Source organism: Talpa occidentalis, unplaced genomic scaffold (assembly GCF_014898055.3).
Source record: "Talpa occidentalis isolate TD23 unplaced genomic scaffold, MPIMG_talOcc4v2.1, whole genome shotgun sequence".
In the NCBI taxonomy this organism is placed as follows: Eukaryota; Metazoa; Chordata; class Mammalia; order Eulipotyphla; family Talpidae; genus Talpa; species Talpa occidentalis.
In genome coordinates, this window is record NW_026555331.1 from 153,823,087 (window position 1) to 153,844,581 (window position 21,495).

Consider the following 21,495-nt stretch of genomic DNA (forward strand, 5'->3'; position numbering starts at 1 on the left):
GGACCCTCCTTTCCTCTGGGCGCCCCGAGCTCGGCTGATTTCGGGACCGGCGCTGGAAGTTTGGAGGGGCCGCTTGCCTGCTTGGGTGCGCGAGGGACTGGAGCTGGGGCATCAGTGCAGCTTCCAAAAAGATTATTTTCAGGATTGGGATTTTCATCATTTTTGCCACAAAATATTCTGCCCTGTTCGTCTTAGCCTTGATTCTGTTCTGTAGGAAAAAAATGCACTTGGTTTGGTTTCCTTGGCAACCTTGTGGGGGTGTCTTCATTCGCTACAGCCCTTCTCCTACTGATGTTCTTTCCTTTTGCTGAAGCCGCCGGAACTGCTTGCAAGCTGGAAACACGGCCTCTTGGCTCGTGCTGATCCACGAAACACAGATTGTATCAGAAATTTTGTGGCGCCTTATTTTCTTCCCAAAAAACAAACCAAAATCAGTATTGATCTTAAAACTATCTCCCCCCCCCCCATGGTTAGCTTCCTTTGTGCCTCCTCACAGCCTCAGTGTACACCTGAGGTCTGGTTGTATCAGGAGGGAAGGCAACAGGAAAAGGTATTTTTCATTCCCACGTGTGCAAGTGAAAACCATTACAGTACAATGCAGTTCTTGGAAACAGCAATCCAGGAATAACTGCAGTTGGTCAGACCTTTAATCTTAGCAAGCTGGGTATCCTAGTCAGCATCCTTGGCTCAGTTTGACCTTTAGAGGTAAGTGAACATTGTGACTTTGCTCACCAGGAGTAGAACGTCAGCACGGTTTTCTGGCCAAGAGGCGTGTCATTGTGTTCAGGCTGTCACGGGCTTTGGCATCAAGACTTAGGAACAGTGACAGGGAATCTTCTGGGTGGGTTTCACGGGGACATATTCTGTCATGGAAATGACATGGGTAACCACAATTCCCTGTGTCCAGTATGGAGCCAGAAGCAGCCACCTGGGAGAGGCTAAATTGACTTAAGCATCAGTTAAGAATCTAAGTGATTCTTAGATTTCCCAGAGGGCAGAAATTGGTTTTAGATTGGTTTTGAGCATGTCCGTGGCTGCCAGAGTCAGGCTTCCCACGTGCCTTGGTCCTCCTGTCCCAGAGTTGGAACACGGTCAGTACTGCAGGAAGAGCGGTACCTAGTTCTCAGGTGAAGAAACTTTTTTGAGTACTAAATTCTAAAAGAAAAGGTCATGTTGAACTATAGCTAGTGGGCTTCAGTGATTTAAGAGACATCCTACTAAACGGTGTTTTAAAATAACAAGTAAATTTCCTCCTGGTCGACGAGCACCTCCTAATAAACCTGAGGCCCACACGGTCAGCACAGGGTGTGGGGGCTCAGGCTTCCATGGACCCCACTTGGTCTTCGTGATCCAAGGAGAAAGGTATTTATTTAAAGGAATTACCAGGCAGCATAGCCTGCAGAGATAGTCCACAAATACTAGCATCACTTCTCTTACCAGAACATTTTTAATACAGATTTTTACATTTTTAAACTTATTTTGAAAAAACGTCAAGTCTACTGAGAAGCTGCAAGAAGAGTGCCGAAAATAAAACTACTCAGATCTTCCAGTTTCACCAGCTATCAACGTCTGCTTTATCATTCTCTGTGTATCTGTACGTTTTCTTGTTGTTTTTTTTCCCCCAGCTTTTTAAGAGCAAGTTGCAGACATGATGCCTTTTTACACCCACAGGCTTCATTGTGTACTTCTGAGAATAAGGACTCTCTTAAATTATCACAGCCCAAAGAGCAAGATCAGAAGCTTCCACGTTTGCAATGTATTAGCTACTATGCAGCCTGGCTTGCCGCAAGGGGTCTCAAAGACCCCTCCGCTGGCAGCCTGCGTCTTGCCTGGTTGGCATCCTTTCACCTCGCGTTTAACTGCCCAGCTTCTTAGTGTTTTTCTGTCTTTCCAGACAGGACGTTCTCAGCAGGCAGGTAGTATGATGATGTCTCAGCTGTGTGTTTTTGCCAGGAGTGCCCCAGAAGTGATGAGGTCTTAGCACTTCCCCTTAGACCTCCCCCCCAACTCCCCGTAGTTGATAGCACACTGGCAGTCTCAGGCCTGCAGATGCTGAGTATACACTTGTAATATATTGCAAAGTGGTGCTCACTGGGGTGGTAGCTGGCGCCTCGGCCAGGTCACATGATCACCGTGTGTGTGTGTGTGTGTGTGTGTGTGTGCGTGTGTTACCGAACGCCGGCCTCAGTTTCCTCAGCCAATAAAAGGAAACTGAGTTTGAGGAAAAGGAAAGCAGTTTTATTTGTTGACAAATGAGGAGGGAGGCAGACTCATGTCCGAAAAACCACCGTCCCCCTCTTTGGCAGTGGGCAGGGGTATTTATACAGGGGGAGATGGGTAGGCATCCGCGAAGGGGAAGGGGGAAGGGGTCCGCACAGAGACAAGTGGGCGCCAGCTCAACAGGGAGATGGATGGGTGTCAGCTCATTCATCTTAAGGGAAGGGGAAGGTGTCAAGGCACAGAGACGGGTGATCAGGTGATCACCAACTTGTTTTCCTTAGGGCGAGGGGGAAGGGTCTACAGGGAAACCAGTGGGCGCCAGCTTTTTTTTTTCTTCCAAGGGGAGGGGAAGCTGCAACAAATGGGAAAGACAAGTCATCAATCCTGTTAATGCTAGATAAGGGGAATTGCAAAAAATGGGGGAAAGACAAACTTGTTAACTGTATCACGTGTGCGTGCGCGTGTGTACTTCAGATCTACATCATAACTGCTTTCAAGTCTATGATACAGTCTTACTGACTACGATCCCCTTGTTGTAAATTAGATCTCCAGCCCTGATTCATCTTTTCAGAAGGTTTAAGAAGGAAATTCAGTGAAATTATTTGGGTCGGGGATGCCCCTAGATTTCTCCACTGACTTTGTCATTTATGTCATTTGGGGAGAGAGATTTTGATGTTAAGTACGTATCCTTCCTTAAACTTTCAACCATCAGCTTTACTCTCAAAGGGTCAAATGTAAGGGAAATGTAAATTCACCCTTTGGGGCAAGGGTAGGGGTAAGGGTAAACTTTGCTGGACAGTGTCACACCCCCTCGCCCTGCGGCATGTGGCTGATGTCTTCAGACAAGCAGGCCGACAGAGTGTGTTGCCAAGAGTTTTGATTTTTTACTAACCTGGAAGGTAAGAAATGATAATCTTGTTGCAGTTTTGATCTGAATTTCTTATATTCTGTGGGAAGATGAGCAGCTTTTCATATGGTTAAGAGGCGTTTGCGTTTCCTTTTTCTGTTTCATTTCTCTAGCCCATTTTTACCCTGTGGGGGTTTGGCCTCCTACTCCTTTATTTTCAGACGCTCTTCATACATTCGGGTGTGTTTCATAGACCAGCCCCCGCTTCAGTGAATTGCCAGGAACCATCACAGGATGACAGCGAAAGGTCTAGAGCAACTCCTGTCAGGGCAGGTGGCGCGTGAGGCAGAGTCTGGAGGTTTCCAGGGTCATCTCTGAGAAACACAGGCGTCCTCAATCAGTGCCAGGTCCAATAGCTCACTGGAAGGGATGCCCCAGGGAGGCCCAGGGCCCAATATGTTCCCTGGTCAAGGCACCTTTGCCCAGCGCATCTCAAGACCCAAGATCGCAGAGCCCCAGAGAGGCAGCAGGTGTCCAGCACCAGCTGTACAGTGTACACGGTTAGACGCCGCAGCCACTTCTCTGATTCAGGGCAGGGCAGAACCCCCAAATCGATGAGCCATTGCAGGTTTTCCTTAGGCCTGCAGACTTAGGCCTGCCAGAGGTGTTTAACCCTTTGTGATATAAATTGCAAATGCGTCTTCCCTATGTATAATTTTTTTGTTTAAATTTTTATGCATACCAAAACTGGGGTGCAGGCCAGAGGTGCAGGGGGTGAGAGTGTTCACCAGAGACAGAGTGGGGAGCAGAACAGGCAGATCTACTGAAATACACTGCTGAGGGGAGCAGCAGGGAGACAGGAGAGGTCTGCCCGCACCCTGTGGGCAGCTCCGTGGCGGGGGATCTGACTCGTCCTACAGTGGCTCCGGATCGTTCATAGTGCTGAGACTTTAACCCCTGCGCCAGCAGGGAGGCCCGCCTAGCATTTCTCAAAGCAGCCAATTTATTTTTTCCTTGTTTTGGGATTTTGAGCCATAGTTAAGAGAGCGCCCCTTCCCCCGCTTCTCAAATCATACGGCTTTTTTTGAATGGCTTAATTTTTTCCCCATTTAATTCATTTGGGATTTATTCAGAGTTACGGTGTGAGGAAAGGACCCAGGTGGACCTAATTTTCTTTTCCTTTTATTCTCCTGTTCATGTCAGCATCTTTGATGAAACCCCCAGTGCCTGGAGAGGCTGCCGTGCTCATGTACTAAATTTGTCTCCGCAATGGTGTTTACTTCTGGATGTTGTTGTGTGTTGCATTAATCTGTCTTTTCAAAACCAGCAACGCAGGGTGCAATTGCCGAGGCTTTAGGATGATCCAACATCTCACAAGTCTGGCCTCCCCTCCCCCCCCATTCTATAGTATTTTTTTAATCTTATTTTTTAAAGATTTATTTATTTATTTAACAGATTTATGTATTTATGCATACGAGAACTGGGGTACAGGTCAGAGGTGCAGGGGGGTGAGAGGATTCACCAGAGACAGAGTGGGGAGCAGAACAGGCAGACTGACCGAAGTACACTGCAGAGCAGCGGGCGAGTCAGGAGAGGTCTGCTGTGCCATGTGGGTTGCTCGCTGGCTGGCCGGGGCTGCAGATTGCTTCATAGTGTGGTGCTTAACCTCTTGTGCCACCGGGTGGCCCCTAAAGATTTATTTTTCTTATGCATACAAGAACTGAGGTGCAGGCCAGAGGTGGGGGAGAGTGAGAGGATTCACTAGAGACAGTGGGGAGAGACCAAGCGGATCCACTGAAATCCACTGCTGAGGGGTACAGCGGGGAGACAGGAGATGTCCACTGTGCCATGTGGGTGAGCTCCCTGGCTGCGTATGGAACTTAGGTGTAGCATTGACAACACTGAAACTTAACCCCTAGGCCACCCAGGGAGGCCCCCCCCACCATTCTTTTTAAAGAGGGCTTTCTCATCTCTTCTTACTATTTGTTCCACCAAATAAACTTTGTAATCACCTTCTCTAGCAGGAAAGTTGTTCCATGGCATTTTCATTTGTGTTGTGTTAAATTTGCAAGTTAGTCCAGTGAGGACCTTCCCTACGAAGTTGCGTCTTCCCACCAGAGAACACGCTCACGCTCCTTAATTCACTGTCTTGTAGGACAAGTGTGTGTTTTACCTTAGGTGGATTTCTTGTTATGTTTACACCTTTGTTTGTGATTTTCTATTTTGCTATTGTAAGTCATGTCTTTTATTGTATTTTGTTTTTTTGAAATCTATGAAGGCTATTAGGTAGGGCTTGCCAGTTACCAAATCTTGTCATTGGCAACTAGAGATAGGTTTTCCTCTTCCCTTCCATTTTTTGGGGCCTCTGGTTGACACAGTGCCTGTCACTTCTGAAATACTGTTGAGTAGGAGGGGAGTCAGTGGGTGTTATTCTTTTGTTCCTTACTTTAGTGCAGTGGCTTCTGGTGTTGCTAACATAATTATGCTGGCTTTGGCCTTTTGTGTGTGTGTTACACATGCATGTGTGTACACGAACATATGTATGTATACACATGCATGGATTTATCATGTTAGGAAGTGTCATTTTCTATTTATTGGAATGTTTATAGCATGAGTTGGGGTTGGATGTTGACAGGTGTCTCTCATAAATGGAACTTGGGGGTTTCTTCCTTAGCTAGTGAATGTGATGAAATAATGATACTTAATGGATTTAGTAATTAATGGCTTGATTTATGGATTAATGAATTCCTGATGTTGAACCACTCTTGCATTCTGGAATAATCCACACTGCATTGTGATGCATTATTTTTTTTTTTTTTATTTTTTTTAGAGGCATGGTATTTATTTATTTATTTGTTTGTTTGTTTTTGTTTATATAAGCACTGGGTACAGTCAGAAGCGCGGGAGGGTGAGAGAATTCACCAGAGCCAGAGCGGGGAGCAGAGCAGGCAGAAGGACCGAAGGACACTGCTGAGGGGAGCAGCGGGCGGCAGGAGAGGTCTGCGCGCCATGCGGGACCCTCCTCCGGTGGCCGGGGAGCAGCCGGGGTTGAACCGGCACCGCAGAGGCTGCGGGCAGCTTCGCAACCCAGCGCTCAACCGCTGCGCCACCGGGGAGGCCCGTGATGCATTATTTTTTGATGTGCAGGTGGATTCTGTTTGTTACTAGATTTTTGCATCTACATAAGTGTGACTGATTTAGAGCTTGTTTTTTGGTGCAATTTTTGTCAAGTGTTGGGATCAGAGTTATACTTCCTTCAGATAACAGATTAGGCAGTTTTCCTTTCTTTTCTGCCTTTGGAGAAGTTAAGTCACATGGGGCTGGCTTGGTGCCTGCCCCGTGCAACCACTGGGCTCCTGGCTTCCTTGTCCTGTTCTGCTCCTCTCCTTATTTCTTTTAGATCCATTTCCACGTCCAGTCTGTGGAATCAATTTTGGTGGGCTGCGTTTGTCTAAAAAGGCCCATTACCTCTAGATATTGTATGTATGACTCATGACTGAAAAAAGTCTGTTTTGATGGTTATTTTTTCCTCTTTCACTCAAATGTATGCGTTTTTTTGTCTGCTTCCTTTTTTTCTTGATGGTTTAGCGAGTGACTTGTCTGCTACATCCACTGTTTTTCAAAGGGCAAGTCTTGTTAGTTCTGTTATTTTTTGGCTTGCTTATTTCTGCTTTATTTCTCTTAGTTTCTTTCTGCTTTTCTTTTTTTGGTTTTTGATTGGGATGTTAAATTCATATATATTTTCCCTTATGTCGAAGAGGCATTTATTACTAGGAGATTTTTTGGCTGATACATCTTTAGCCGTACGTATCCCCTTGATTTGGATCTAGCCTTTCATTATCATTTTCAAAAAATTTCTCTGTTTATGTTTTGAATTTCCCTCTTAACTCGGTCCTTCCATTCCAGCATGTTTTAGAGTTTGCGGGTAGAAGGGACTCTGTGCTGCTGATCACACCGTGGCCGGGGAAGGCTGCCTGAGCTGCTGTTCTGTGCTGTCACTGAGGCTAAGGTACCCTCAGTTCTGTGAGCATCCTGAAGGTCGTTAAAAAGGGGTATGTTCTTGGGCCTCCCTGGTGGCGCGGCGGGTTGAATGCTGTGTTGTGAAGCTGTCCGCAGCTTCTGCAGTGCTGGTTCGATTCCAGACTGGCCAGGGAGATACCCACAGGGCGCGGCAGACCTCTCCTGTCTCCCCGCTGCTCCCCTCAGCAGTGTGTTTCAGTCAGTCTGCCTGTTCTGTTCCCCACTCCGTCTCTGGTGAATCCTCTCACCCTCCCGTGCCACTGGCCTGTACCCCAGCTCTTGTGTAAATAAAAATAAATGTTAAAAAAAATTACAGAACTTAAAAAAAAAGGGGGTACGCTCTCTGCTCGTGTCCTCAGAGCTGGACATACGTCTCCATGAACGGCCTCATTGGGTGTCATCTAGATCCTCCGCTGTCTCTCTCGCCGTCCGGGACGGAGATGGTGTATTAAGTCTTCGCACTTCAACTGGCTCCTGTTTATGCTCCTTGAGGAAAGTCGCTGCCGCCGTGTTGAGTCCCTGCGCACTGTGTTTCTGCTTCCACAGTGTTCTGTGTTAGGGTGGCGTTGGCTTGTAGCCCTGTGTACGGGTCAGAAATAATAGCATCCCACTCTTCAGGTGTCTGTCACCACCCTGCACCCCCCAGCGAGGCACCCACAGACCTCCCAATGGGCCACTGTGCCCCCGCTTTGCTCTCCTGCCGGCCCCTCCCCCCTCTTCCCCCCCCCCCACCTCAGGTCTACAGTCAGCTTCCTGGGGTTTGGTGGTGTCTGACTCTGTTCTCTGCGCTGCACGTATGAGCGGCACCCTCCTGTGTTCGTCCTCCTCCTCCCGTCCTGGTCCTCAGCGCCAGGCACGGGCGTGAGTCCCAGGCACGGGCGTGAGCGTGCCCCTTTCCCTTTGTGGAAGCTGAGGGGGGCCTCCCTGGACGCACTGCCTCTCCCCAGGCCCCCTGGCCGCGGGCTCGGCGCTCCCATACCTGCCTGTTGGGACGCGGGTGCGGACGGCCTCTCGACGCAGCGTCTCCTTGTGCTCTGGGTCAGTGCTCCGGGGCAGAATTGCGGGTCACCTGGCAGATTGTTTTAATGTTTGGAGGCACCCTGGACTGTTCCCCCAGGGGCTGGCCATTCCGCTGGCAGTGGTGAGGTTCCTTTAGTGTCCTGACTGCTTGGTAGGGGCCACTCATGTGGGAAACAGTTTCTCGTTGTGGTTTGATTTGTGTTTCCCTGAGAATAAGTGAGGAGTGTCTTCACGTGCCCGCGGGCACAGCAGTCTCCCTGGGAGAGGCGCCCCTTGGGGAGTGCCTGCATATTAATAGCTCCTGTCTGCCCCGAGTGGCTGTTTTAGCTTTAGCAAGTGTCCCCCTCAGTGGTTTTTAGTCTAAATTCAACTTTGTCAAAAGTAAAAGGCTGGTGAAAAATATGCCAAACATATGGTGGTGGGAGGAACAAAACCCCCCACAAAAATGCCAAACAAATGTGAACTGGGAGAAAGCGGGAGTGTGGCGGGGCGCGGCCCAGCGCTTCCGAGGAGGCAAGTGGCTATTTAATGACTGGCTTTTCAATGAAAAGTTTTCATTCTGTTAAACTAACGTGCCTGCCAATGAGAAGAGTCCAGGGGTGCCCAGAGGCTGACGGGAGGACACACCGGGGCTGTTCTGCCCCCTTCCCCGTCCTTTTCCAGAAGCAGCTGCTGATGCCGTCCACTCGAGCGGGCGGGGCCTGGCATGTCCTGCTTCCCACCCCCGCGCCCTGCGCGCGCTGGCTGTCTTCTGGCTCTTCTCACCTTCCCTGGCGCGCCGTGGCTGGAGGAGGGTTTGTGTCCCCTCCTGCCTGGTGCTGTCCTCCCCGTGGGCGCCAGTGTCGCCCCCCGTGTGCACATCACGCCTGGCGCGTCCTTGCTTTTCTCTCACGTTTGGATTTTACCGAAGTCAGCGATGACCTTGTTTGCTCATTTGCTTTGTTTTCTTTGTGTCTGTCGTTAGTTATTTTCCCAGTTTCCACGCCGCCACCCTCCGTGCGCTGGCCCGCGGCCACTCCCCTCCAGGCGGCGGCGGAGCGGGTGCCCCTGCAGCTCCGTGGGCAGACCCGGGCCCTCCTACCTGGGCCGCCGCTCCGCCGGGGTCTGTGGTTTTCCTGGGGTCCGTCCCGTCTCCCGGAGCTGTTTGGAGAATCACGTTCCTTCCTGCTGCCCGCTGGCGGCCTCCGCGAGCAGTGTTGCTGGGAGAGACGGGGCCCGGGGTGCAGGGGGCCCCTCTCTCCCCTCTTGTCTGGCGTGGGGTCTCCCACCCCATCGTTTTGGGGTTCGCAGGCCTCTCTCCCGGTCTTTTCTAGTCCGTGTTTTTCCTCTGGCTCTGGTAGCAGGCGTTCTCCGGGGACGCTGGCGAGGGCGTGCGGGGCTCCTGGGTGCAGTCTTCGCGGGGGTCCTCCCTGCCCCTGCCTGTGACGCGGGCGTCATTTCCCGCGCAGTCCAGACACGCTGATTCTTTGTTTTCTCGCTCCGGGTTTTGCTGCTGAGGAGCCTGGAGCCTTTGTGAGTGGCTGGGCTCCCCCGGCCCCCTCCTGGAAGCCCTGGCTCTTTCTCTTTGTCCCGCTTCCGTCTGCGCTTTCTTCCTGCGGCCTGGGCGTTTTGTCAGCTCCTTCACTCTGGAGAGGCTGGCTCTCTGGGTTTTGTGCGGTACTTTTTTTTTTTTTAAGATTTATTTATTTATGCATGCAAGAGCTGGGGTACAGGCCAGAGGCGTGGGGGGTGAGAGGATTCACCAGAGAAAGAGTGGAGAGCAGAACAGATAGACTGATGGAAAACACTGCTGAGGGGAGCAGCGGGCAAGCCAGGAGAGGTCTGCCGCGCCATGTGGGTAGCTCCCTGGCCGGCCGGGGATGGAACTCGTGCTGCAGAGGCTGTGGACAGCTTCGCAGGTTGCGTCTTAACCCCTTGAGCCAGCAGGGAGGCTCTGCGCAGTACTTTTGAGTTATTTTTCTTCCTTTTCTTTCTCTTCTTTTCCCCGACTTTCTCGTGTTTTCCATAGTTCTGTTTTTCTTCTAGGTTTCCTCACTTTAGTTCCAGCCTGTAGGGTAAGGTAAAAGGTATCAGGCTTTTCTGCCCTCCCGCCATCAGGAGAGATGATGGATCCCTGCGGTCCTGAACGCATGGCTGATGGCGGCACCTGGACTAGGGTGTGGGCCTAGGCAGATGGGATTCCCCTGGGCTGAGACTGGGCTTTTAAGGGCGGCGTCACTGGGACGCCAGCAGAAGCCGAAAGAGAAGCCGAGAGAGAGAGAGAGAGAGAGAGAGAGAGAGAGAGAGAGAGAGAGAGAGAGAGAGAGAGAGAGAGAGAGAGAGATCACCGGAGAGCCCAGATAGAGTGAAGACCTGCTGGGGGCTGGGGGCCTGCCAGCCTCCTGGCCCCCCAGCACCCCTGCCTGCCATGTGCCTGGTGAACCCCAATAAAAGACCTGCAAAAACCACTGAGGACCCTGACTCCTCCTTTACCCGGTCTGCTGGATCAGAAAACCTGCTCCGTGTCCTCCCTGTCCCGACACAGCCCCTTTCTTCAGGTTTTTTTTTTTTCATTTTTGCTGTGGAAAGTTGAATTTCTGACATTCAATTTAATTAAGTTTTCCTCTTCTGTGTGTTCTTTAAAAAATAGCCCATGTGCGTGCTCCTCGGCTGCCCGGCCCCTCGCAGGCGCGCTGAAGGGGTGTGGGCCTTGCCAGTGTCAGTGCTTCTGCCCCCCTTTCTCTTTCTCCCCCACTTTCTCTTTCTCCCCCACTTTCTCTTTCTCCCCCGCTTTCTCTTTCTCCCCCTTTCTTTCTCCCCTTTCTCTTTCTCCCCCTTTCTCTTTCTCCCCCACTTTCTCTTTCTCCCCCTTTCTCCCCCCTTTCTCCCCCTTTCTCTTTCTCCCCCCTTTCTCTTTCTCCCCCACTTCCTCTTTCTCCCCACTTTCTCTTCCCCTTTCTCTTTCTCCCCCACTTTCTCTTTCTTCCCCTTTCTCTTTCACCCTGCTTTCTCCCCCTTTCTCTTTCTCCCCTTTTCTCTTTCTCCCCCACTTTCTCTTTCTCCCCCACTTTCTCTTTCTCCCCCACTTTCTCTTTCACCCTGCTTTCTCCCCCTTTCTCTTTCTCCCCTTTTCTCTTTCTCCCCCACTTTCTCTTTCTCCCCCACTTTCTCTTTCACCCTGCTTTCTCCCCCTTTCTCTTTCACCCCGCTTTCTCCCCCTTTCTCTTTCACCCCGCTTTCTCCCCCTTTCTCTTTCACCCTGCTTTCTCTTTCTCCCCCCCTTTCTCTTTCTCCCCCACTTTCTCTCCCGCCCCTTTCTCTTTCTCCCCCACTTTCTCTTTCTCCCCCACTTTCTCTTTCTCCCTACTTTCTCTTTCTTCCAGGCTGGTGGAGCGCTGCTGCTCTCTGTTCTGTAGGCGGGTGCCCCTGCGATGAGGGCGGGTCGGTCCGTCTGTGACTAAGTCAGAGAGTTGAAGGGGTGGTTGGACTCACCGCATGATTTCTGGCTTCCCTGGGGCTGAGAGGCAGGTTGTTTGTTGGGGCATCATCTGGTTTGGGGTCTCTTTCCTCTTGGAGGAGTCGGTCTCCCCAGGGACCGGCTCTGATGTCCCACTGGGTGGCTGGGGTGTGGGCACTCTCTGGAGAGCTGGCTGGGAGAGGGCTGCGCGAGGGAGCCTTGGCCCCAGCTTTCACCGTGGATTCAGTCCATACCCTTCTCTTTAGAACGTGCCTGTGCCCACCGAGGCCACCTGACTTTGAGCTGAAGACCCTTGGTTAGGCCTCCAGGGAATGCTGGACTTGGGAGGGACAGTCTCCCATTGAGTGCCTCCCCCCAGCCCCACAAACCCCAGCCCCCCAACCCCCGGGCCTGTGGGGATCCTGGTGGGTGGGGCAGGTTCTTGGCTTTTGCCTCAGCTGCTCTCCCTGTGTTTCCAAAGCCGCTTACCGCCGGTCCTCAGCTCCCACGGCCAGTTAGTTGCAATTGCTGTGGTTTCATATTTTTTTTTTTAAGATTTATTTATTCATTTATACAAGAACTGGGGTACAGACCAGAGGTGAGGGACGGTGAGAGGAGTCACCAGAGACAGAGCAGGGAACAGAACAGGTAGACCGACGAAGGACACTGCTGAGGGGAGCAGTGGGCGGCAGGAGAGGTCTGTGCGCCATGTGGGACCCTCGCCGGCGGCCGGGGATCGAACCGGTGCTGCAGAGGCTGCGGGCAGCTTCACAGCCCAGCGCTCGACCACTGCGCCACCAGGGGAGGCCTGGTTTCATATATTTTTTTAAGAAATCATTTTGCTTTGGTTTTGGGGGGCTTTGGGAGAGTGAAAGATTGTGTGTTTGGTCCACTGTCTTAGCCGGAAGTCAGAGGCCACAACGTAAAGCCTGGCATCTGCGGAGAGCCCGCCTCCCCATCTTCTGCTTGCGAGCGTCATCGGGCTGAGTGTGGTGGAGAGCTGCCTGGCCTGCGGGCGTGCCAGGTGAGGGCTCAGGTAGACAAAAAAGGATGTTGGACTCAGATAAAACCGTGGATTTGCATGTCCAGCTCTGCAGCCTTTAAGCAGAGACCCTTTTCTCCACCACAGCCAGGGCACGCGTGGAGAACGCGATGGCGTGCTCGTGGTGAGCGTGAGGTGTGCGGCGTGTGGAGTGTGTCTCAGTGACTCCATGAGGATCTGGGAGCACTGACAGTTTTATCCAAACCATCTTCTAAGGCAGTTGTAGCCACTTTTTAAAACCCCAAAGGGCAGGTTTATCATAAAAGGCAGCGAGAACGAAGGGCGCTGTGCAGACCCAGCTGGCAGGAGAGAAACACCTGCAGAGTCACAAGCGCCTCACGCGCTGCTGCCCACTTTTTTTTTTTTTTTTTGACTGAGAAACCTTGGCGGGGAGCAGAGCTCTTCTGGCTGAAGTTCGGGGTTGGAGACTGGGGCTCGTCAGGGCTCTCCAGTAGAAGAACCGCCCTGTCGCTGCCATTTGAGAGACACTGTGCTAAGAAGTGACATTTCCACACTCAAACATAATTGCGCTCACACCGTCGCCTTCTGCTCCTGACATGTGGCTGCAGGAGTTTCAGCTCTGTGTAAATATGGAAAGTTGACAGCAGCTAGATGGAGTCTTCTGCCTACAGATTTGAAAATTCTGCCTGTGGCTGCTTGTTGAGAGAGCGGCGTTCAACAGGGAGGGTGGAAACCTTTGCACAGGGCTGTCTAGACGTCGGGTGCAGAAGGAGACTTGGGAAGGGCACACCCGGGGCCAGGATGGGCAGCATGGGCAGCGGGCTCCAGCGGGAGTCAGCCTTCACGGCGCCTTTTCGCAGTCCTTCGTCGGAGCGCGCATTTGCGCACAGGCGGGACTGCGACGTTGGTGTCTCTTTACGCAGCGCTGGATTCTGTTTCCATAGCTCTTTTCTGCCCTGACTTCCCTATGAGTTCAGGCCAGGGGATGCACAGGGAGGTTGGGGGTCAGGGGGGTCGAGTTTCCCAATGTGCCTGGTACTCGTGAGCATTTTTTTTTTAAGATTTATTTACTTGTGTGTAGAAGAACTGGGGTGTAGGTCAGGTGTGGGGTGAGAGGACTCGCCAAAGACAGAGTGGGGAGCAGAACAGGAACAGAAACACACTGAGGGGAGCAGCAGGGAGACAGGAGAGGTCTGCTGCGCCGTGTTGGTCAGCTTCCTGATTGGGGCTCGAACTCAGGCTGCGGCTATGATCGCGCTGAGACGCAACCCCTAGGCCACCAGGGAGGCCCCTCCGTGAGCATCGTTGATGCATTTTTGGGGAATGATGCCCGCCTCTGCCACACCGGCTGACCTTTGGGCGCAAGTCTGGAAGTTGCTGGTCCTGCTTCCTCAGCACACCTGCTTGGGGAGGCCTGACTGATGTGACAAGGGATCCATGGACTGGAGGGAACCACGAGAAATGTTAGTGCAGCGGGGATTTTAGGGTAGAAGCAGTGAGGGAGGTCGCACCCTGGAACGAGGTTGGTAGCTTTGCCCCCTGGGGCTGCTGAGACGGTCGTCTGTCAGGACAGCTGCAGCTGCGGTCACACGCTGGGAAGGGGTAATGTGTGTGACAGGCGTCCGCGTCCTCAGAGCGTCAGCGTCCATGCGCAGTAAGATGCGAAACTGGAAGAAAAATCACCTGAGGACAGTTCATGGGAGAAATACAGATTTCCAGCGGCCGTCAGATAACACTCGGCAATGACGTGAAAGAGGTACCGAATGACGATGTTCTTTACTCGAACGGGGAAGTCTCGTCCGGCCTGGTGACGGGGAGCCTTCTCGCTCGCCTGCAGAGCTGAAGGGGCTGTGCTGAGGCGATGCCGGTGACGCCGGAAGCTCCCGGCTCTCGGGCCGCCTGGCCCCTCAGGCCCTCACGGCATGGAAGCTGCTTGGCCGCCACTTTCCAGCTGTGTCATGTGTCTGTAATGGTCGTCACGGTCAGCCGTCCGCTGGATGGTTGCGTGGCCTTTTACTGAATGGCCCTAGGTGGTGTGACGGGTTTCAGGTTCCCTCTGTCTGAGCGTTCCCAGTCTTCTTTAAATAACAAATATTTTTCCTTGGAGGTAGCACTGACTTATCACTCTCTTCCACGCCTCTTCCATGTCTGCGGCCGCACCCACCCAGCACCCAAGCCCGGTATCTTCCCCTGCCGCCCCTGGGCCGCCTCCCCGCGGGTGCCCCTGCCCCTCCCCCACCCCATCTCTGCAGTTGTTTCTCAGGCTTGTTCTGGGTCAGTGCTGCCTCTCTGTCATCCTCTGTGCGGCTGCTGTGCCTTTTTTGTGCCCATCTTTGCGTGCGTGTGGGCTGCTGTGTGTGGCCAGCCCCGCAGACATGCCGCTCGGCTGTGCTGTCTGCGGCGGTCACCTCTGGCAGATGACGCGAGGCTCCTCAGGCCCTTGCTGCCCTGTGTGGGGCCTGCTGCGCCTTGTTCAGGGTCGTTAGGTCTTGAAGGTCTGCGTTCGATTGGCAGGTAGCTGCAGCGACAGTGGATGTTTCTTTTACGACGACGGGCCCTCCCTTGGAGACTGAGAGCGGTGCCTTCGCTGCCTGCCCGCGTGTGCACACGCCCTGTGCCCTGTTCTTTTCTGTTAAAAAAAGTAGGTTTACCGAGGCAGTGCTGGTTCAGTGTGTTTTAGGGGTCCAGGTTCGCACCTCTGCAAATGCACGTTATCCCACTGCGCCCACCAAGGCCCCGCTATGCTCCACACAGTCCATTTCCATGTTACCCCAGCGTGAACGGGTCCTATGTCAGTGCGTGGCCTTGGATTTGGGCAGGAAAGTTACTTATGCCTATTTGTTTAGCGAGTGGCTATCTTCCTGGATTTTCTCTTGCTTTTACCTTATTGCTTGACACTCCTGGGCTGAGTTGTCACCTGCAGACATGTTCGTCTTGTCCTTCCCTGTGCTTCCCCTCTGCCTTGTAGCTTGTGTTGTGTGGTTCTTCCAGAACAAGCAAGACGTGAGTCTTCTTGATTGACCACAGACTTTAGTGGGGCCCCTGGTGCTCCTCTGTCTTTTGGTTTCAGGGGTTCCCCACTCCCCAGTCATCTCACCCTAGGAATTAAAATGTTCTGTTTTGAACCTGGGTTTCCCACTACTAGACACACATGCCCACCGTATCCTAATTGTATAAATAGTTCAAATTAAAAAGCAGCTTCTACATTTTTTTCATAGAATGCCTAAACACACAAATATTAAACAGTGAGATCACATTGGTCCACGTGTTTTTATGTCTGAATTTCTGAGCAGTGTTTACCTTCACCGTTGTAGGTCCATCTTATTTGACATGGTGGGAGGCGAATGGTCTTGCTAGGGTGGCAGCCTGGGCTGAGAGAGCGCACTGTGTATGGAGCGTCAAGGAGCTGTTCAGGCTCTGACTTTGGAGATTCCCTTAGTGGTCGTGGGACAGGCTCTGAGAATCCGAATTCAGAAATTTCCCAGAATGTGATCAGCCAGGTTAGGAACGTTCTTTCTGGAAGCCCGCCCGGGCGATCTGAAGCTTGCCTGCCCGGTGAAGTAGGCCGTGCTGTAACACAAACTTCAGCTGGAAACCCCATTTCTACAGGTGAGCCCCTGCGGCTCCCCTCAGCTTTCCCCGCGTGCGGCCCCGGGCCAGGGTCGAGGGCAGAGCTGCCGATTTGCTCTTGGTTCTGTCGGCACTTCCGGATTTCAGAGCTGGGTTTTGCTTGTTGGGTCTTTCCCCATTGGTTCTGCTCCTTCTGAAGCTGAGCTGCTGTACGAGCATCTCTCCTGCGGTGTCCAGGCCAGTCCTGGTTGTCCTGCCTGGGACAGTTGGGGTGAGCACCTGTTCGGGTGCAGAGTTGTGCTGCACAGCTCCTGGTGGCAGTTTGGATGAGCCTGTGTCGGTCAGCTTGGACACCTGGTGTCCTTGCAGTGTCATGTGCTGACGGTAAGAGCGCGCTCACCTCGGGTGTACAGGCTCGGGGAGGACTGGCGCTGGCAAGGTGAGGGTTGTTCTTAGAGGGCCCGCAAGTGGCCTGTGCGGTTTGTGCCTTGAGGTGGTTTCCGTTTTGATCGGAGGGCAGATCTCATGGTAGTTGTCACGCACACGAATGTGGGTGAGTCTGTTGCCTCCTTCACAGAAGTCATCGTTTGCTTCGCGTTGTGATGCTCAGGTGCCCACCTGATGGGGCAGTGGCCTTGTCAGCATTTAGTTGACCCCATTTCGGCCAGGACCCCTCTGCTGCTGGGGACAGGGTGTAAGGTTTCAGGGCACACATCTTGGGTGTGAGACACAGTCGTTGGAGGGGTGTCAGATGCCTCCCGGGCTTACCCGCTGTGGGTTTTGTTTCCACCCTGCACAGATCCGGGCTCTGGGGTGTGCAGAGAGAAGGCAGACACCCAGCAGTGTGCCTGGGACACAGCGCCTACTGGGTTTTTAATTTTGTTGCACTTTTCAGGGTTTAAATTGGGAACTCTTTCAGACATACAGAAAGAGATGGCAGTAAAACCCAGTAAACTAACTTGGAGAGCTGGTCCCAGTGTGTTTATATGAATTTATATATATCATATGTTTATAGACAGATGTGTCCTATGCAGGTTTATTTATAGATTTATATGTACGTAACTCACCTGGGAGGAACGTGGACTCTTGTCCCCACCCTGCAGGTGGACAGACTGAGACTCAGCCCGGCCGGTCACTTGCCCAGGGCTCGGCAGCGTGGCCTTCTGGAGCCACACGGGGGAGCGTAGCGGGCTTGAGTGGGATGCAGCACCTAATTTATAAGTGTTAAAATTTCCTACTTTTTTCCAGGTTTTCTTTCTGGAAATAAGTCCTGTCACACAGACACGAGCGTTTTTTCCTGTCAGCGAGAGGTTGTCCTCGGCAATCTCTTTGGCTTTTCTGATTCTATCAAATCATCCTTCTGACTTTCCACCACCCACTCTCCAGCACCGGGGCCCATCTGTGGAGGTCACTCAGGGGACGCCCACATGGGTGACCCATGGGCCAGGCTTCGTGCCGAGGAGAAGAGAAACGATCTAGGCAACGGGTTTTTTGGGGGGATGTGGGTGATGTGAGAGGGCTGTGATAAGCACATAGATCTGATGGCTCTAGCGGTCCCTGGGCTGCCTGTCAGTCCGCGGACACTCTGGGCGGGGGCAGTGCTTCCCTTTCTTCACACGTGCTGTCGGGAATTGGGAGGATCTGGGGTTTTTTAAAGTTCAGTGTTGGGCTCTGAAACCTCCTGTGGGTGTGGAGTGGGGACTTGGGGATCCACTTGGCTTGTGGATCTGACAGTTTGGGGAACATTCAGAAACCCTCACACGTCCCACTCCCCCACAGGCCTGACAGGCCTCAGGACCTGCTCACCAAGCCCCCCAGAGACCCGGCGGTGAGGCCTGAGTTAAGAGATGCTGACTTGTGCTATTTTTTTTTTTGTCTTCTCAAACTTAATTCCTTCACCATGTGCTCAAAAATCATAACATTAGCATATGGTAAGATACATTTAAAACTTTAAAATCACAGGACTAATTGATTAGAATTTGGAATGTGTTACCATATCAAACGTATTTAGTATCAAGCATCTTGAAATTATTTGCAAAATAGAATGAATGAATTCATTTACTTGCAACACTGTTAGGAAGTATTTTATTCATTCAAGTGTGATTCAGACTGCGGTCCAGGATTTACGCTTCACGGCAGCCGTCCTGGCGGGAGAGGCAGGGCCGGAGTCTTTGCAGTTTACTTATTGCCTCTCAAGTTTGCACTTCCAGCAGATGGTTCTGAGCTGGGCCCCCTCCCACCTCCTGTTTTTTGGTTTTTTTTTTTTTAAATCTTCAGGCGATTAGCAAATGCTTCTGGAATAGATAGTAGTATTTTGGCATTTGTTTTAATTCAGACTTTTGGAATCCATCATACAGAGTGTCTTGACAGAAAATGGGCTTGTTCTGAAGCGAGATGCTGAGAAGCTGCTCCTGGCAGATGATTTCGGGAGGTGGCTGTTTCTAGACACACGCGGTGACATTTCCAGCAAATTATGTAATCATTTTTAATACCCCCTTCCCCCCAAGTTCATGAAGTTTATGATGTAAGTTCACTTCTTTGAGAGCCAGCTCTGGCACTTGAGTTTGCATATTTAGACTTGGGTTTCCCCACCTGTTCACTAGCTGTTTGGCTTTGGGCAGCTTTATTAGCTTCTCAGTGCCCCGGTTTTCTCATCTGTAAGACAGATTTCTTAGATTTGCTTCATAGGGATTTTGATAAAAAAGCGTGTACAAGCACTTTTAGGGTTATGAGGGCCCACAAATACAATTTATGTGTTAATATATGTATGTAAGAATTTTTCCTGTAGAAACTAGTGTAATACTTTGTTTCTGTAATTGCTTGCTTATCTGAAATTAGTGCTTGATTCTCAGCCCCTCCATGTTTTTTAAAAATTTAATTTCAAGGGAATATTCTGAGGCTTGATGTATTAGGACATGGAGAGCTCATAATAAAAGACATTAATGGTGCATCGAGGAGATATTACTGTCTAAACATGTGTTGATGACTTTGTGCTTTTAGGTATACCAAGCTTGGCTACGCAGGCAACACTGAGCCCCAGTTCATTATCCCTTCATGTAAGTAAAGCTCCACCTCGGGTTTATAAAGGATTGTGTTTCTCAAAATTGTTCTAAGTGTTCTGATTCTGTGTTTCAAGGTGTATTAATTTCCTTGCCATCTTCCTTTAGAAGATTGTGCTGGAGCTGGGAGAGTTGTTTATTTTGGCACCGGGTTCCTGGACAGTGCGGTCAACTGTCGCTGTGACCTCAGGAGCCCCCGCTTTTCCAGTCCTTGGACTCTCTTGTGACACGGCTCCTGTCACGGTCGTGGGAGGGTCGGCGTGGGTGGTTGGCGGGGCCTTTCACTCGGTCATAAATGTCTGCACCATTTAGAAGACTCGTGACCTCATTAACCGTCATCACCTCCTTCCAGGCTTATCTCCATGGTCAGCGGGGAGCTCAGGTGTCAGCGGCTCTGCCCATGGCGGCTGGCGCTCTGGGTCACTCGGTCTCCTGTGGTTCTTCTTGTGCGTGCCCGGCTGACCTGACCCGTTGGGCTTCCTGGCGGTTCAGAGCTGATGAGATGGTAACCCTGTTACGTGCAACAGCTCTCCTGGCCGACCTCGCATCTTCTGCTGGAATGCTTTGCATTTGGAGCTGTCAGTAGCGTCCAGTGGCCGTGCCAGGAGCCCGCCATTGCAGGCAGGGCCCACTCGCTGGCAGACGCCAGGCACCGCTCATGTCCCTGCTGTCAGGCCTCAGCAGGGGCTGGAGCTAGAAAGAAAGGGAGAGCACAGTTATGTTTTTGGCCGAATTTGTTGAAGTGCTAGTGAGGCTCCGGAGGGGGGAGGCTTGGGAAGGTGGTGGGTGTTGGGAAGGGTCGGGGCCCCGGGGACCTGGCCTGTTTCAGTGCCAGGGCTGGCCTGTCTCTGCTTGTGGGGACTCCGTTCACATTTTATTAGCAGTTTTCTTTTTCAAAGATTTTTATTTATTTGTGTATACAAGAACTGGGGTGCAGGCCAGAGGTGCGGGGGGTGAGAGGATTCACCAGAGACAGAGTGGGGAGCAGAATAAGCGGATCCAGTGCAATCCACTGCTGAGGGGAGCGCCAGGGAGACAGGAGAGGTCTGCTGCGCCCTGTGGGTCAGCTCCCTCTCTGGGAATGGACTTAGGCCGCAGCAGTGACAGCCTGAGACTAACCCCTGTGCCACGAGGGAAGCCCAAGAGTTTCCGCCCAGCCGCCCAGCACCTGTTCCTTTCCTCCTCTCTCTGAGGAGCTGTCCCTGTCCTGTCGGGTGGCGCAGCCCCTGGCGGCCGGTGTGGTTTCTGTGGTGATCAGGGACCGCCTTTCGTGTGCCTGCGCCCGGGTCGTCTGGGTGTCTCCTTTGGAGAAACATCTGTTCAGATCGTCTGCCTGCTTTTCCACTGAATTGTTCTTTTGCTATTGAGTTATGATCTATCACTTTTAAATTATTGTTTTAAACTGAAATTGAAAATTTTGATATAGTCACATTTTTTAGACTCCCATTATAATTTGTTTTGCTTTTGAAAGAAAGTATTTCTACTCTGAAGTGATAAAGACTTTCTATATGCTCTTCTAAGAGAAGTTTAGTGTTTGAACATGATCACCTGGAGGGACCGCGTGTGCTGTGGGGACCTTGTTCCACTCACGCGTGCCCTCACCTCTGCCCCAGCTCCACACGGGCTCTTAAATACTGTCACCTGGCGATCATCTTTATTTGGTCTGGTTCCTCTTGTTTTTCTTGATCAGAATAGCTCTGGTCAGTTTTAGACCCTTACTCTTTACTATAAATTTTAGAATCAATTTAATGTCCATGAAAAATCCTACTGGAGTACGGGGTATTGATTAAAGATGCATTCAGTTTATAGATGAATTTGGTGAAATTTGACATCTTCACGAACAGAGCGCCCCTACCTGAATGTGGGATGCATGTTTTATAGTGTATCCATGTTTCCTTTTCTCAGCCATGCTTTATGGTGTTCTTCACAAAGCTCATGCACACTGTGAGGCAGGTTTTTATGTTAGGAATGGGGTTTCCTGCCTAGCTCTTGCAGCCTCTGGGCCTGACCCCGAGTCTTTGATACTTCCTGTGAGGACAGCTGTGCTTCGCTGCAAGTAATGATTATTTTGTTTCTTCCAATCCCACTGCTTCACCTGCTGTCATGGTCCTGCTGCACGGCTAGAGTTTCCACTACTGCAGTGACCAGAGGTGAGGTAGCAGGTGCTCTTGTCTTTGTGACTTTAAAGAGAGACTTTGGGTCTCCCCAGGGGTCGCAGCAGGCTTTTGAGGAAATGCTTTTCTCCCCTAGGTCCATGCTCCTCTGCTCCTGGCTTACTGGGAGGCTGTATTATTATTTTTTTGAATCATAAATGCATACT

The 21,495-nt window shown here is 51.5% G+C and overlaps 1 protein-coding gene across 4 annotated transcripts in view; it reads left to right on the forward strand.

The window, feature by feature from the left end:
- Positions 1–21,495, forward strand: part of ACTR3B (actin related protein 3B) — a 47,690-nt gene that overhangs the window by 805 nt on the left and 25,390 nt on the right. For 3 of the 4 annotated variants that reach the window (XM_037516262.2, XM_037516279.2, XM_037516288.2), the window contains exon 2: positions 19,117–19,172. The exons of the other annotated variant lie outside the window; for it this stretch is intronic. In XM_037516262.2, coding sequence (XP_037372159.1) covers positions 19,117–19,172 — 56 coding nt within the window. The remainder of the gene's footprint in view (positions 1–19,116; positions 19,173–21,495) is intronic. 4 annotated transcript variants of the gene reach the window in all.